The sequence below is a fragment of the Teleopsis dalmanni genome, chromosome X, assembly GCF_002237135.1.
Source record: "Teleopsis dalmanni isolate 2A chromosome X, ASM223713v2, whole genome shotgun sequence".
NCBI lineage: Eukaryota > Metazoa > Arthropoda > Insecta > Diptera > Diopsidae > Teleopsis > Teleopsis dalmanni.
In genome coordinates, this window is record NC_051848.1 from 92370940 (window position 1) to 92387648 (window position 16709).

A 16709-nucleotide genomic window follows, 5' to 3' on the forward strand; every position below is an offset into this window, starting at 1 on the left:
CATTCTAGCACACAATTACACTAATTTGACGAAAGAGTAATGACAAGTCATTATTATTCATTGTGGCTTCCTAATAAGAAACAGGGATTTGCTCCTTTTAGTCATATGTTCACTAGTATTCATTTTGTGTAGATGCAAACGTCAGTTATTTCCGTTCCTGCCATTCTGTAGTGTGTAAAGTGGAATAAAGTGCCAAGTTATAGAAGAGGAATAGTTTGCTAAAAATTTCAGATTATTATATTTTTACAATGAAGTAAAATTTAATTATTTATTACTAATTTCAATACAATAATCGATTAATCAATGGCACATAAGACTGCAGGATATGTAACTTCAAATCCTCAAAATGTGAAATAATGCTTTTCATTTTATTTATCATTTATTTATCATTTTAAAATAAATTAAATACAAGAACGGACATAATGCAAGAAATTGTAACAAAAAGCCAGTTTAAAGCATATAAAGGTGAAAAAATAGGTTTCCAGACATACAAATTCGTGAAACACAAACAATCTACTTGAATAAGAACTGAGTTGGCCTGGTATTAGAAAGAGAAATTGCGGATATGGAAATAATATGCTCAAAAATAAAAGAAAACTAACTTTTTTTTGAAAAAAATCTGGGAACAAAAATAAGACTGTTTGAAGCTGCGGTTGATGTAGTCGGAAGATAAATGCGGTATGGTTTAAACAATATCCTTAAGTACCAAGAAGAACAGGCAATTACACGATATTAAGCAGACAGTCATATGACAAATAGTCTCGTTTGGTTCTTGCTTTTTGTGGTCACGACTACTGAGGTATGTTATGCAAACAGTCAAATCACAATTGTCACTTTCATACAATCAATACTGTTTTGATCACTTTTAGTTATGGTAAAATATGAAAGATAATATTTTTGAGCGAATTTTTATGCGAATTTGACATTAGTGACTATCACTGCTTCGATTCATATGACCAAGTACAGAAAGCCTCACCAATTTAACCAAAGTTTGATTGAATAATGCACTCTTGCTTTGGATGTAAGCAGCATTCTTACTTTAAACGTGAACATGACTGTCTGCATAATGGAGCCCGAAATGAAAAAAAATTGTTTCTGTTGTTTAGAAAACACATCTCAGTTGGCTAAAATTTTTTAAAAAAACTTACCTTAGTTAATAAAATATTTAAAAATATATATATTTTATAGAGTAAGTTTCAAAATTTTTGTTTCGGCCCTCTTGTTTGGAGAAGTTTTTTATATTTTTTGATATTTTGGAAACATCTATTTCATAAGTCCTGAGTATTGTTTAGCCACGTTTTGAAAACCCTAAAAAACTGGAAACTATATTCAAAACCACTTTCAGGCCAAGCTTGAATTTCAGTTCCACAAACGGGTGCGATGGCTGCTAGGGTTCAAAAGATCGCCACAGTGTTGCAGTCGCTACGTGTGTTTAGTAGAAATTACAGTACGCAACCTTATTTTTTAAAGACCTAATTTAAAATACTTTTTGAAAACTTCTATTTCTTTGCAGCTCCTGTTGCATCTAAAGAAACAACAGAGACTGAAACAACTGATAATGACGTGGGCACTGCATCGGGTAAGTAATATTGATAAGTAATGGAGCAATTCGTTTTTATTATATATATTTAGTTGAAAAAAAAAATCATTGACAGTAGATATTTTGAATGTCAAAAAAAATTTTCAAAATTAAATATTTGTTTTTTTTATTAGAAGGCACAAAGAAACCTATTAGCGAAATGACATCCAGTGAGTTAAATACAGAAACTGAAGGCACTACTCCCGGTGAGTTATTATATGTAACATAATATGTCTAGGGTACGAGTATGTGTTATATGTAGTGTTCATGAACACTATTAGAAGTATGAAAATAGTGGAAACTTCTTATTTAAAAAAAATTTGCTTAGGAACCCATGAAACAGAAATCGGGATAGAAAACGAAATAATCGAATTAGGGGAACCAGAAATTGAAGTGCAATCAAAAACAGTGGAGCATCTAAACCTTGAACCAGAGCAATTACAAATTACAGCAACGCAGCCAAAAGTGAAAACAGGACAGCCGCAAATTGATACCCAAGTCTGCGTTCAAGGTAATAAACTGTTAAAATTTAGATAGAAATAATAATTATATGATTCCCATTATTTAATAAGAGCATAAGTCTTCCACAAGTTTAATCTGAAAGAGACAATTCTGACACCACTTCGTTGCCAAAAATATCACTTCCATCTTTCCATCTTTTAGACTATTCGTCCTTTCAGTTGAAACAATTTTAGTAAGTTTATTTTCAATCATTAATCATAGAATCATAAAATCAGAGAAGTAAGGAAGAAATTCGGCTCTTCAAAAATAGTAAGTTTTTATATCCAATATAAGTATGGATATATATTCACTTCCAACAAAATGTAAGTGGTATTTATTACATAATGTAGGTAGCTACAATTGTTGGTATATTAAAAGTGGTTAAACTAACCTTTGCTTTATTTATACCCTGCATTTTCAAGGTTAAATATCCAATGTACTTAAGACGGGATAACTACTTTAGTCATTTAAAGTAGATGAAACAGATTTTTTGACATGTTATTGTATAAACGAAATGAAATTTCAATTAAATATAATCCAATGTTAAGCATTCAGTCAGTTGCAATACAAATGAAGCTAAACTTGTATTGCATGGCTCCGATTGATGAAGAGCCTTTTATGTACATCATGCATTCTATGTAAAAAGTATCAGGAATGTATTGTTCTTAAAACTCGCACAGTTTCAGTTGGAAGAGCTATAATGTGTCACCACACATGTTTTCTGATTGTTCTGCGGTGATTTCCTTCATGTGATTTCCTTCTGTTTTCTAAATTCATCGTCTCGCGAAAGACATTTCAAGGCGATTGAAACGAATAAAAAATCACAGATAGAATTGAAGACTAACTCTATTTAGTTGCGTAAAACGTATGAACCTACTACTCTATCTGTAGTACGTCATGAAACCTACATTGAAGCCGACAAAATAAATAATTTCAAATACATTAAGCCATTTTAATTATTTTACGATATTTATCAAAATACACTCTTTATTATAAAATTAAATTAAGTATTTTGTTTGTGAACTTATGCCATAGAAATACAATTTGTTAATCGAAAATTTTTGTTGTAAAATCAATTGTTCAGATTCACCAGAAAGCCAATCTGCCAATACGTCAAGTCCTGAAAAAATGAGCACTTCTGGTTACCAATATTTCAACGAAAGATATTCATATCTAAAAAACAAGAGTAATAAATCAGAACGCCAAACAAATGAGTTTAAAGTAATCTTAAACCTTAATTATAAAGATAATCTCACTTTTATCTTATTTTTGAACTATAAAATAATCAGGTTTTGTTTTCTTTTCGTCCATAGGAAATGTGTTCTCCCAGCAACTGCACATTTAGTTCGTTTATAAAAAAGAAATGGTTTTGAAATAGATGGCTTGCTGTGAAGAAGCGACTTGAGGGTAAGAGTATCTATTTAGAAGAGCTATGGAATCGACGTATGTTCCAACAAACAATAGAGCAAGTTGGAATATCAGCTGTGTACGAATATATAAGGCGGAGATCTGGTCCACATATCATGACTTGTGTACTATCAGTTTTTCTTTACTGAGAAATGTTGTATTTATTGTGTAAGAGTGAAGAACTTCGGCTAAGTTGAATGCTAAGATCGTTCTTAGTTTGTACAGTATTTCTCATGTCGAATCATTTTTTGTCGAATGTTTGTGTATCAGTTAAGAAAACGGCAGAGGAACTGCTTCCTGTTGTAGTACCATGATTTTTATTGAAGCTTAATTGATGCAATGGGACTAATTTCTCCTGGGTAAGAATATAAATCCTTTAATTATTGTGTGCTGGTCACCAACGCCATACGGAAAATCAATAAACAAAACAATCTAATATTCATTTTGAGGCAAACATTCTTCTTGCTCATATGTAACTGAAGCAAGTACTGAGGTTAAGTTAAAGTTACTCTCCAAACAACAAAATTTTAAAAACAAACAATAAAAAATTGATTCAAGCAGTTAAAAACAACTAATGGCATTTTATATTTACTATATTAATTTTTTAATTATCAAAATTATTTGTAAAATCTTATAAAATTTATAATACGGATTTCGAGAAAAAATTGGGTCTGAGTCTTCGCGCCAGAAATGACGTTCACGATCGTCCCGTTGTTGAATGTATAACCCGTATGGATGTTTCTCACCATTTTATTATACCTTTGTTTTCTTTTTCTTCGATGTTGAAGTTCAACAAATATTGCGACTAATATTAATATTAATAAATAAGTATAGTTTTTATTAAGTTTAAAATATACAAAGTTTAATTGTGTTAATGTGTTCGTTACATATGTATGTAGGTATGTAAACAACTTGTATAATAAAAGCCTAAATAACATTTAAACAAACCCAACACTACTAAGCACGCCCGATTATACTGCTCTTCACTGAACTACATACGGTATGATTAACGGAAGATTAAAGATGTGCTCAAACAGATCCTCAATAAACTAAACTTAATATAACATATTATAAAAAGAACATAGTAACTGATAACCCAAATACTAACTAATAGTAACTGATAAAATCACACTCTTAAATACAAGATGGACATGAATTTAGTTAGTATTTATTTATGTAGACATACTCATACTCAGCCTATTTTTTATTTATGTAGGTAATGGATAGTCAGATCCTGCTATAATACAATATTTTTATTATAAAATTTTTTTGCTTAAATATTTCACTTAAGTCGCGCATATAGATTGACTGGTGACGTTCGGCAAATCACTGAAAAGTAATGAACATCTAGCGGTAAGGCTATGCTTCCAATTCCCATGGCTTAAATCAGGATAATCATAAATGATATACTCTGTATTTGGCAAAATTTGTAATTTGGAGAGTGAGTCGTGGTATACTGATGGCATCATTGAATTTATGCTATACAACATACGATCCAAATATTGGGTATTACATGCCTGTTTTGTAAGCAGGATAGACATTACTGCTCTTCGTATTCGGTTTGGCGAATTATTCGTAGAGTCGGATTTTTTGTAAATCCGGAGTCTTTGAATATTCTTCAAATATCCGGCTATGATCTAATTACTTCAAAAATATCAAAGGAGTTACCGGATGAAGCAATAGTATTGCTGCGAAGCATTTTTAACTCTATTGTCACAAAAGGCTTTATCCCTCCCCAATTCAAGGCGGCTCAAACCTGGGAAAATGGCAAAAGATGTTAATTCATATAGACCAATTAGTTTTCTACCGGTTATGTCAAGGTTGTTGGAAAATTTATTTCTTACCAGATTAATGCCCATTGTCAATAGAAGGAGACTAATTCCGGAATATCAATTTGGTTTTAGAAAAAAGCACAGTACAATAGAGCAAGTACGCTGAGTGGTTAATGTTATACATACAGCATTTGACAAAAGGAAGTACTGCACAGCAGCATTTCTGGACATATCCCAGGCATTTGATAAAGTTTGGCATAACGGCCTATTGTTTAAGCTTAAAAAGATGCTCTCAACTAATTACTATATTTTCTTAAAATCTTACATCGAACCACGATATTTCTTTGTAAAACAGGGGGATGAAATATCAACTTTGCAGACAATTCAGGCTGGAGTGCCACAAGGCAGTGTCTTGGGGCCTGTGTTATACTTACTCTTCACTAACGACTTGCCTACCACCGTTGGTACTGAGATTGGAACTTTTGCCGATGATACTGTGGTAATTGCTACAGACGAAAATCACCAGTTAGCATCCAATAAACTCCAGCGAGCGCCAGATAACATTTCCCAGTGGCTTAAAACCTGGAGAATAAAAACAAATGAGACTAAGTCTTCAAAAATAACCTTTACAATGAGAAGTAAAAATTGCCCACCGGTACGCCTTAACGATATTTTAATCCCTCAACCTACCCAAGTGAAATATTTAGGAATACACTTTGACACAAAACTAACTTGGAAACACCATATTTTTACCAAAAGAAAATCACTTGGCATCAGACTGCGGGAGCTCTACTGGATACTGAACAAAAGTTCAAAGCTTTCCGTGGAAAATAAACTTCTTATCTGCAAAGCGATACTCAAACCAATCTGGACATATAGCATTGAACTCTGGGGAACTGCTGCATCTTCAAATATTGAGATTATCCAACGTTTTCAATCAAAAACCCTTAGATTAATCTTAGATGCTCCTAGATATATAACAAATGAATGTATACATCGTGATCTCAACGTTCCTGTAGTTAAGGATGTCATAAAAAGCCAAGCCAGTAAACACAAAAAACGTATGTTACATCATCCCAACCACTTTATGAGCAGAATTATAGCAGAAGGAAGAACGTTCACACGCCTTCGCAAACAAACGCCACTGGAACTTTTATATGTCCGACTCCAACAGACGGATATACTACTGAGCACAGTCCCTTCAAGCTCACAAAAATTTTAAGTATTTAGTCATTTTAAAGTATTGTTTATTGTCTATTCCGAATTGACAGCACGCAATATAAAAAAAAAATTGTAAAAAAAAAAAAAATATCATTAGATGTCAGAGGCAACAGAGGCAACAGCACCATTTCCACTTATCCAATTCAGCTAAAATTTTACACAGATTATTTTTTTAGTAAAATGAACCGATCTGGGGGGTGCCGTCAACCGATTTTACAAAAAAAAAATTGCCCATATACCTTAATGGCACCCTAGTATATATATTGTATAATAAACTTAGATTAAATTAATTTAAAATGAAAAAATACATATAAAATTATATTTTGTATTGAAATATAAATATAATTTATTAAATAAATAAAATAAAATTCCAATATTAGTTGATATTGTAATGTTATGTTGTGTTTTGTTTTAAGCTTAAAATCACAGCTTTTATGGCTTTTGCGTCACTTTTTACTTTGAGCTTTAAATATTGATCTTCTGATCTATAACAGCTGATTTATCTGCTGATCAATAACAGCTGATTGTAATTTAGCTTGAAAAGCCTTGTTTTCAAATGAATATTTCATGTATTTTTAAGATTGCGTAAGTTTTCGTTTGTCATTCAAATATAATCTTTCTTTGTGTTTTTGTATTAATAACAAAAATAGTTCTTGCAAAAATACTTCTTATAAGCAGTTTTTAGACAGAACATTTTAAATTTCTCGGAGACCGGCTTGAAAAGACGTCTGCTCACTAAAAATGTTAACAGCCTGAAATGGCTAACATCAGTGAAATTCATTTTCAAATCGACATACTCAGGAAACAGAAAACAGGAAACGCGGAAATAGTTTGGAGTTAAGCGTTGACATAAAGCATTGCTTACTTTTTACTAAAATGTAAGCATATTAATTATTTATTTAAAAATACTTTACACTTTACACTTTAACCTCATAACTCCATTTCCTGCATCTAAGACTCTTCCATTGCTTTAATTTTAATCATAACTGTAATGGTGTTCATATCCTTGTGAGAAACATATTTGAGGTATCCTTTCTTGGGGGCTTGTTTATAACGAAATTGGATGAAGTCATAAAAACTAAATGAAGGCTTTTATTTTGCTTCCTTTGGCGTTTTAAGAAGCTGTGACATATTTATGAAGTCCAATTAACATAAAATGCAAATGTAATCGTCATTTTTACAAGCGTCAAGCTGCTTGTTAAGTAGAAAAACAAATGCTCCGGTTTATGCGCGCTTCCGCTGTGTTCCGTTTCTGATTCTGATTCTGTTTTTGTCTTTGTTTTTGTTTTTGGTTTTGTTTTGTCTTTCCGTTTGTTAACTACAGCTTGCCTTCCCACTTTCACTTCCACTTCTACTCCCACTCCCACTCTCATTCTGACCGAACTGCTAATAAAACATACACGTATACGCAACGTTAAAGCAAGTTGCTCAACATGCGTTACGCTTTCAAAAATTAAGTAATCTGACTCGAAGGACCAAAAAAGTCAAAATGCCAACACATCACATTAGCATGAAATGCAGGTGAGACAGAAGACCGCTCATGCCATCTGAACTCCGCAATTCTTTCGCCGAGATAGTAGTGTATCGTATTTACGAATGTTGATGTTACGCGGCAACGCTGACCTTTTCTTCTGTTTTTTGCAGAAGAAACTAACGAGTCGTCTTTTCAATTTTTTGTGTGTTTGCATTTTTATTGGTTCCACCGGCTGCCTGACAGTTTTGAGGTTAAACTGTATATGCAGTCACATCAGGCACATCAGGCACATCAGGCACATCAACAAGCGGAAGTAGAACGTATATTTGCGGAATGTTATCTGTCGACCGTTGCCATTAAAAGAAATTACGTTCAAAACTAAATTGGAAAAGATCCGCCGAGCAGAGAAACTTATTGAAATGAGAAACGGTTATTGTGTTCCAGTAAAATAAAGAAAACAACTAAGAAGGAAGGAAAAGTTTTTGAAGTTGTTTGTTTGGTTTACAAGTCCTGTGGGACATATGGGGTGCATGTTTATGCGCCGCGCCACAGTTTCTGAGTTTAAGGACACGCACACACATAGACACGCCCTTCATTCGGGAAACAATTGTGCGGGTATAAATATAAAGTAAGTGGCGTTACGCTTCTTCTTTCGAAGAAATATGCTTGCCGACGGTGTGCGTGAAGGGTGCGTCAGGTATGCAAGTTGCTTACGTTGCCGCATTGCTGATGTTTGCACTTTTTTAAACAATCGTTTTTTATTTTATTTTATTTATTCGTTTTTTTTATTTTGGATTTTGTTCTGTTTTTTCTAGCGGATGTGGCATGCCATCTTCAACTCCATCGCAAGAAAGTGTTTCTTCAGGTTATATTCCTATTCGGGTTTGCACCCCACTCGACGCTGCTCTGAAGTTTGGGGATGCAGTTTTCCTACTGCAGGGTTATTGTTTGTCAGGCTGTTATGGTAATTTACTAAGGTAATTTTGTGGAAATTGATGCCAAATGAAAAGGTGAACGCCAGCAGTAACACAGTAACAGAAAGGCAACAACGAATTATGAGAACAACTACACAAGTGTATAATTTGCAACTGGAGGCATGAATTCTAATGTCAATTTAAACATATTTATAACAGTATTGGAAGCTTCGCCGTTCCAACTTCTAATAATTGTGTGCGGCCACCACGAAACTTTTCTTTTGTGTTTATATACTGTAGTCTTTTCTGGGTGGCGATATATCATTTTAGTAAGGAAAAAACTTGGTGTTAATGAGCAAAAGAGTTATATAAAATTAAATAAACGAAAATTGTGAGAAAACACCAATCGCAGATAGACTTTTACTTTTATTGAAACGCTTACTACATGTGAAACCCTTACTAGTAGAATATTGCAGGTCTTCTTCACTAATGGAAGAGCGAATTCTAGTATTTTTGTTTTTTTTTAGCTTCCCTTTATTTATAATAAATTGTCATTACGACCAATACTAAATACGTTTTCTCAATTATTATTGGGATTAGGTCGAAAAAATAAATATTATTTTTTTTTATTAATAAAAATTACACATAAATTTATGTTAAATATGGTACATAATTGTATATTAATTTTTATAAAAAACTATTTGTATTACAGATATTTTGAACCATTTTTGTACACCATCTTCTGTGTACAATAATAAACAAAAATAAATCACGTATTTAAATACTAAAACGTAGACACGTCATTTTTACTTTAAATCGGAGTACATCTCCAACAATTTTACTAAATAACATTCCCATACCACAAGCAGATAATATAACGCACTTAGGTAGATTAACTTGGCGCAAACATATTGAAGCCAAAAAAATTCAAATGAACCTACAAGCCTCTAAGTTGCATTGGCTCATTAATAGCAGACCTTCCCTATGCCTAGAGTATAAATTACTCTTGTATAACAGCATCATAAAACCAATATGGACTTATGATATCCAGCTATTTGGCAATGCTAGTGCTTCAAATATTGAAATTGTACAAAGAGCTCAGCCAAAAATACTAAGAATAATCACTGGTGCTCCATGGTATATTAGGAATGAAAGTATACACCGAGATCTACAAATTCCCCTAGTTAAAGCGGAATTTGACAATATAAAAAAAAATAAAATAAAAGGCTGACAGAACATGTTAATCTCCTAGCAAGAAATCTCGCACATCTATCCACTACTTCCCGCCTAAAAAGAGCTGACCGTCCAGCCATTAATTAATATTCAATAGCTTGAAGTAAAAACGCAACTTTCTTTTAAGTGATCTGATAAAGTTGAACTGCTTAACTGTTTTCTTAATAAACCACCTAACATTCACTCCAATGAAGTACCTATAACCCATTGTTCTAAGTGAGGTTCGTGATATAAGGTTTATTTATTTTATTTTATTTTATTTTATTTTATTTTATTTTATTTTATTTTATTTTATTTTATTTTATTTTACTTTATTTTATTTTATTTTATTTTTATTTTATTTTATTTTATTTTATTTATTTTATTTAATTTTATTTTATTTTATTTTATTTTATTTTATTTTATTTTATTTTATTTTATTTTATTTTATTTTATTTTATTTTATTTTATTTTATTTTATTTTATTTTATTTTATTTTGTACAACGTATAGGTATAATAAAAATTTGCAATATTATGAAATTAGTGATAAGATTTTAGAACTTTTTGTTAGTCTCATTGTGAAAGAAGATGCAATAAATAAATGTATAAGTATTTAAAAAAAAAAAAATATTAAATATATGTAAATAAATATATAAACATATATCCAAAACAAACAACCAAAAATGACAAACATTGTTGTCTCCTTCAATGCTTCAAATTTTTAACATTTAAGGTTAGACTCAAAAGCAAGGTGTGGCATCAAGGTCTTATCCGCAAATCACGAATGCAATTGCCAGAACAATATTGAGATCTTATAGTATCTTGTATAACAAATAGATATTTTCGAGTTAAACAAAAACACTGCCACTCAAACGTAAAAGAAATTAAAGCGGGTGTCCCAAAGGGAAGTCTCCTCGGTCCTATACTCTTTCTTTTATTTACTAATGTTATCCCAATAACAGAAAATTGTAGGATTGCAACTTCTGCTGATGATATAGCTTTTCTTTCAATTGGTTCTAATGAAATCGAATCAACAAAAACCCTCCAGCTGGCCATAAATAATTTTCGTCAGTGGACGAAACAATGGCGACTCAAGCTTAATAATACAAAATCGATACATGTTGACTTTACGAATAAAAGGGTCTCCCAATGCAAATTAAATATAAATGGGCTGAAAATACCCTATGCGAATACAGCGAAATATTTAGGCATGACCTTATATGCTAAACTATGTTGGAAAGAGCATGTGAAAAAGAAACAAACAAGAACTTGAGCTAAAGCATAAGTAGATAAATTGGTTAATCGGTAGGCGTTCAGTGTAATCGATACAAAATAAACTTCTAATTTACAATCAAATTTTAGAGCCTGTATGCACTTACGGTATACAGTTATGGGGACCAGTAAGAGCAATGTTATGATAATACAGCATTTTCAAAACAAAGTACTCAGAAATATTGTAAATGCGCCCTGGTACATTCGTAGTGCAGACCTACATCGTGACCTAGGAATCAAACCCATCGAGGAAGTCATAAAAACGTATGTTGTTACTCACGCAATGGAAATTACACTACATAAAAATGCAGAAGTTTTACAATTAGTCAACGCACCTGACTCAGCGCGGAGATTAAAACGTGTAATACCCTCTGACCTCACTAAGGAATAAAACATTAGCGTAAATATTTATAATAAAAATGAAGAAAAAAAGAAGAAAAAAAACTCAAAAGCAAAACAGAAATGCAGAAACTACTATTAATTAAAATAATAAATTTAATTAAAAACAATTAAAATTAAAATCAAAAATTAATGAACAAATAATGGAATCGAAAATTTGATTATAAAATTTATTAATTGTGTAGGTAGGTATATTAAATTTTTCATATGGTTGATCAGACCCCTGTAGATTTGTGCAAGACCCTCTGTAACTTTTTTTCGGAACATCAATTATCCATAACAATTCAAGTATTAGTCTCAGTCTATAATTTGGCTCTTTGTTGATGTTCTGTACTCCTTCTGAGTTCAGAGTATATTTCATCATAAAGCAATGGGTTGCTTTTGATCATTGGGAGTTGATCAGCTCTGTTTCTATTTAGTTAGGGTATTTGACGTGTGTTGTTTTGGGTTTCCATGTTGTAATTAAACTTTAAGTAGAGATCTGATTGGATTGTACATTAAATTAGTCAATTAAAATATCTGCTTAAATATCTATATAAATTATTAAGTAAAAATTATTATTTTTGTTTTTATTTATTTTTATGTTTCTTCCGTTTCTTGTAAACATTTGCGATTGCATTCTGCATCTCAGGTAAAAGATATAATATAGAAAACAGAGCACAGTCGCTCAACGAATTATTCACTTTTGCAAATAATTTTTAACCGAATTTGCTCATCAATATCTTATTAAAAAGATATTTAAATTATCTATCAAATAATATGATATGATATTTAGGAGCACAATTTTAGTGATATATGCCAGATTATCATTGAAGACATGTGTTAAGTTCAATGTTTGCCATTTTACAATATGCATCGTTTAACAACTGCTGAACGAGTTAAAATTCTTAAAATTTCGAACATCACGAGGTAAATATGGTCGACATAATCGTTCATCAAACCGCAATATAGGCAGAATTGTAAACTTTATTGATGAAAATAAATATTAACTTTTACTAGATAAATTTCGAAACGCTTGCCTGACTGAAAATATTGTTGCTATTGGTGTTTAAATGCTGAAGGAAATCCAGCGCTCAGATGAAGATTTTTTGCATCGCATTTTTTTAGATGATGGGGCTCGTTTTATCCACCGAACATAGGATATGTCCACAAAAAAATTGTCTAGGGTAGTTAAAATCCACAAGTAATTGTCGAAAGGTCACTGTATCCACAAAGTCACTGCATGACGTGGCACTTGGGCTGTTGGAGTGATAGACACTTCTTTTTTTGAAAATGATTAGTGTTTCTATTGTTTTTTTATACACGTATTTTTGTCAAATTTTTCTAAAATAAAAAAAATTTGAATTCATGAAGTCTAAAGGTTTGTTTATGCAACTACACAGTAAAACAATATTTGCGAAACAACTTAATATATGATTTGTTTTGTTCATAAATGGATTGAAATATATCACACTATTAATCACATTAATGAAAATACTGTAACTTCCACGAGGACAAATTGAGTTTACAAATTGAATGTTCTGTCTTTTTAACCTTTTCAGGTATTGTTAGTTTAACAGTTCTCTTGATGTCTAACTAGTATGATAGCAAGGTCTTGCTTACTAATTGTCGCCCTATACCTCGCCTAATAGTTTTGTCTCTAATGTTGTTATGCATAGCTGCATGGATCTTTTTCTACAATTTATTTGGAGACGATGACTTATTGAATATAAATATGTAGCCTATAATTGGCATTTAGCCTAGCCATTGTCGTGAAATTTTTGAGGATGCAGAAAAACTTGTTTAAACTCAATATTGTTGTGTCATTAGCCGATGCCAAAGAAATCAAATCTTTCTGAGTTAGTAAGTCACAAGCGTATATTAAATAAAGTATACGCTCCTAATAAACGTTCTTATGAAACACCAGCTAGAACGGAATAACTATCAGAAGTAGGGAAATCTTTTGATATCATGTATGTATTGGATGGAAATGTGGTAAATATTTTATATAATAATCCATCTTATCAAACTTTTTCATATGCTTGGACGATAACTAGAAGACTTAAATGCAAACATATCACACAAACTATCAATTTTGATCGCTACAGTCACATCACCACAAGTTTTTTTGGTGTGAAATTGGGAAATATGGATATAGAAGATATGTTGCCTCAACGTTTAGCATTTTGGTCTCCGTAAAAGATTTCTTGAAAGCTTTTTTTTAAACTATTTTTAAAAGGTATTTTCAATATTTCTAAAAGTTAGGACTGCGGAACGGACCCAAATGTTTTTCGATAAATACGTTTTAAAGGTTTTATTTATTTTTGTCGACTACTTCTTTTTGATACCATCAATTACTAGTTAACCATTATCTTCTTAAGGTTCCTATCTATATGCAATTTAGTGAAGTTGAAGCTATTCTTACAATGGTTGTTGATAGCAGTTGATACACAGCATATAAACAGTTCGTATCCTGTATTCAGACAAGTCATTGGCCTAGAAAGAAAGATGCAGTATTATTTATACAGATAAAAGGAAATAAGAAATAAAATACTAAATGACTAATTAAGATTACAAGAGATTATGATATGTAGATTATATCATAAAAAAAGAGTGAGAAACACATGTCTTATGGTTTTGTCCTATTTTGATCCTATTTCGAATCCTATTTTGAATTCTTCTTTTAATCTTGTGTAGTGCTTATCCCAAGCTTTATAAATCGAGCCCTGGTCTGTTCGTCCATAGTCTGTTCGAGCACATTTTAGTTCTCTTTAAGTTCTTTTACCAAAATATTCCTAGCGAAACCGGCCAAGTAGTATAAAAAACTGTATTCTAGTACCCAATTTTCATATCCATAACTTAAAGGTGTGTGAACACCGACATTATATACTCGCAACTTCACTTTCTGCTGAAAATTCATTATATTTTGTTAGACTCTAGATGACTGTACATCTTCAACTGTCATTAATAGTGAAGGTTCCTCTCAGGAGTGCCTTCAAAATTATTTTGCCCCTTTATAGTCCATAAATGAACCTATATTGTATTTTTGATTTAAACACAAACATATTTTTGTTTGCATTGACATGACTTACCTTCAATTTTAGAAAAGTTTCTCACAAGCTATTAAAATATCTTGTTATTATCGCTATTTCATAAGAATGTCCAAATACTTTCGTTGGTTTTATAAACATTGGTTCATCAAATCAATTTCTTTAATAACAAGTGGGTAACTATCGTAATCTAAATTGCACAACATCGTACATAAGTTCTTTAAGAGCAAATTTAGTAAGTTTTGCCCCGCTTAAGTTAGCCCTACTGACTCGGTTAATTTTACGCTTGAACTGCTCCTGTTACTTGATCTAAAGTACGCTAACGTAACAGGTTTTTAGCTGAACATACCTTCTGGATTTCTGCAGGATTATTATGTTCTATGTTTGGTAATCCTACAAATGATTTTTTTTAACGAGGCTTATATTACATCTGTCAAGCAAGATAGCACCAATGCCAAGAAGACAGAAATCAATACTTGGCTGTTTAAATTTGCTTGGATTAAATTTCATATTTTGGGTTTACCATTGAGGCTCTCTATGAAAATGTAATTATCAAAATTAGCACCAAGACGACTAAAGCGGTGAAATGTGGCTGACATGGCATCGAATTAGAATGTAGAGTAATTAGTTTAGAAAATTGCTTAGTTAGGTACTAGTATTATTGATTAGATATTAGTTACTCGTTGTTTATAATGTAAGTAATCCGAGCAATTAAAAAAAAAAAAAATATTAGCATTGCTGATAAATCGTACATCTATTACAGATCGCATGTAACGCTTACCTACCATAATATTTTAAATCAAAATAAATCTTTTTGTTGTAGGTATTTTTCAAGTAGGCTTAAATGTTAAGTTGCTGATACACAGATTGTTGCCATCAACAATACTTTTAAGCAGTCTCCTATTTTCGTTTGTTTTTCTTTGTAATGAATATCGATCTGCCACATAAATCAGAAAACTCATTTTTTCAATCTGTTACATTTTAATCTGTTTCATCTGTTACTACAAAAAATATTAGGCAAACTACGTAAATGCTACGGTCAAGTTATCATATGACAAGTTCATATGACATAATTTCTTCTAACTTATCTGATCGTTACTTTCGAGTAAAGTACGTTGATGCCAATAGCAAATTACATAAAAATAACGCTGGAGTTCCACAAGGTAGTGTCTTGGGTCCCCTATTATATCTAATTAATACATACGACCTGCCGACGAGTGCAACGACGTTCACAGCAACTTTTCCTGATGATACTGCAGTCCTTGCAGTTGGAGAAAGCGCAGTAATAGCAGCTAATAATTTGCAAAATAGTATGGATAATATAATTGCTTGGACAAGGAAATGGAAAATCAACCTGGATAAGAAAAATCAATGCATGTAAATTTCATAAATCGAAACGTCAGTTATATACCAGTTTACATCGATGAAGAACAAATCCCTCACGCGAATACTGCGAAATACTTGGGTATAACTTTAGACGCTAAACTAAGCTGGAGCAAGTACATAAAAAAGAAAAGAACCGAATTAGATCTTAAATCCAAATCGTTGAAACGGTCAATCGGAAGAAAATCAAAACGATCGCTTTTCAATAAAGTTGTATTATACAAACAGAAGCTGCAGCCAATCTGGACATATAGAATCCAGCTGTGGGGTTGCTCAAACTAAAACTAATTACTAATTAGTTTTATAAATAATTATAAAACTAATATTTATCCCTTTAATCATGTCTTAGATTTCAGGAGTCCTTATGTGTGTAATGCAAAGGCGTTAACTCTGGCATGGATCAAATGATATGAGACTTCAAAATATTCACCCAATGAAATAGCTACATAATTTTATTTGTGTTCAAACTATAAGATCCCAAAAAAGTTTTTGAATATAGTTAGAAGTTGCAATGAAGTTGATAAGCCTTTGTACTTTTCATATAT

General features: G+C 31.7%; 1 protein-coding gene across 2 annotated transcripts; it reads left to right on the forward strand.

Annotated features, from left to right (window-relative positions):
* Nucleotides 1-1189: 1189 nt before the first annotated feature.
* LOC119662423 lies at nt 1190-4058 on the forward strand. 2 transcript variants are annotated; one of them, XM_038072035.1, is made up of 7 exons: nt 1190-1281; nt 1346-1447; nt 1514-1579; nt 1714-1785; nt 1908-2090; nt 3165-3301; nt 3394-4058. In XM_038072035.1, exons 2-7 carry the CDS (start codon nt 1381-1383, stop codon nt 3451-3453), a joined length of 585 nt encoding a protein of 194 aa, XP_037927963.1. In that variant the 5' UTR covers nt 1190-1281; nt 1346-1380; the 3' UTR covers nt 3454-4058. The 2 variants fall into 2 exon arrangements, with proteins under 2 accessions (XP_037927963.1, XP_037927964.1); XM_038072036.1 differs by lacking the exon at nt 3165-3301 and having other exon boundaries at nt 1196-1447.
* The last annotated feature ends 12651 nt before the right edge of the window (nt 4059-16709 follow it).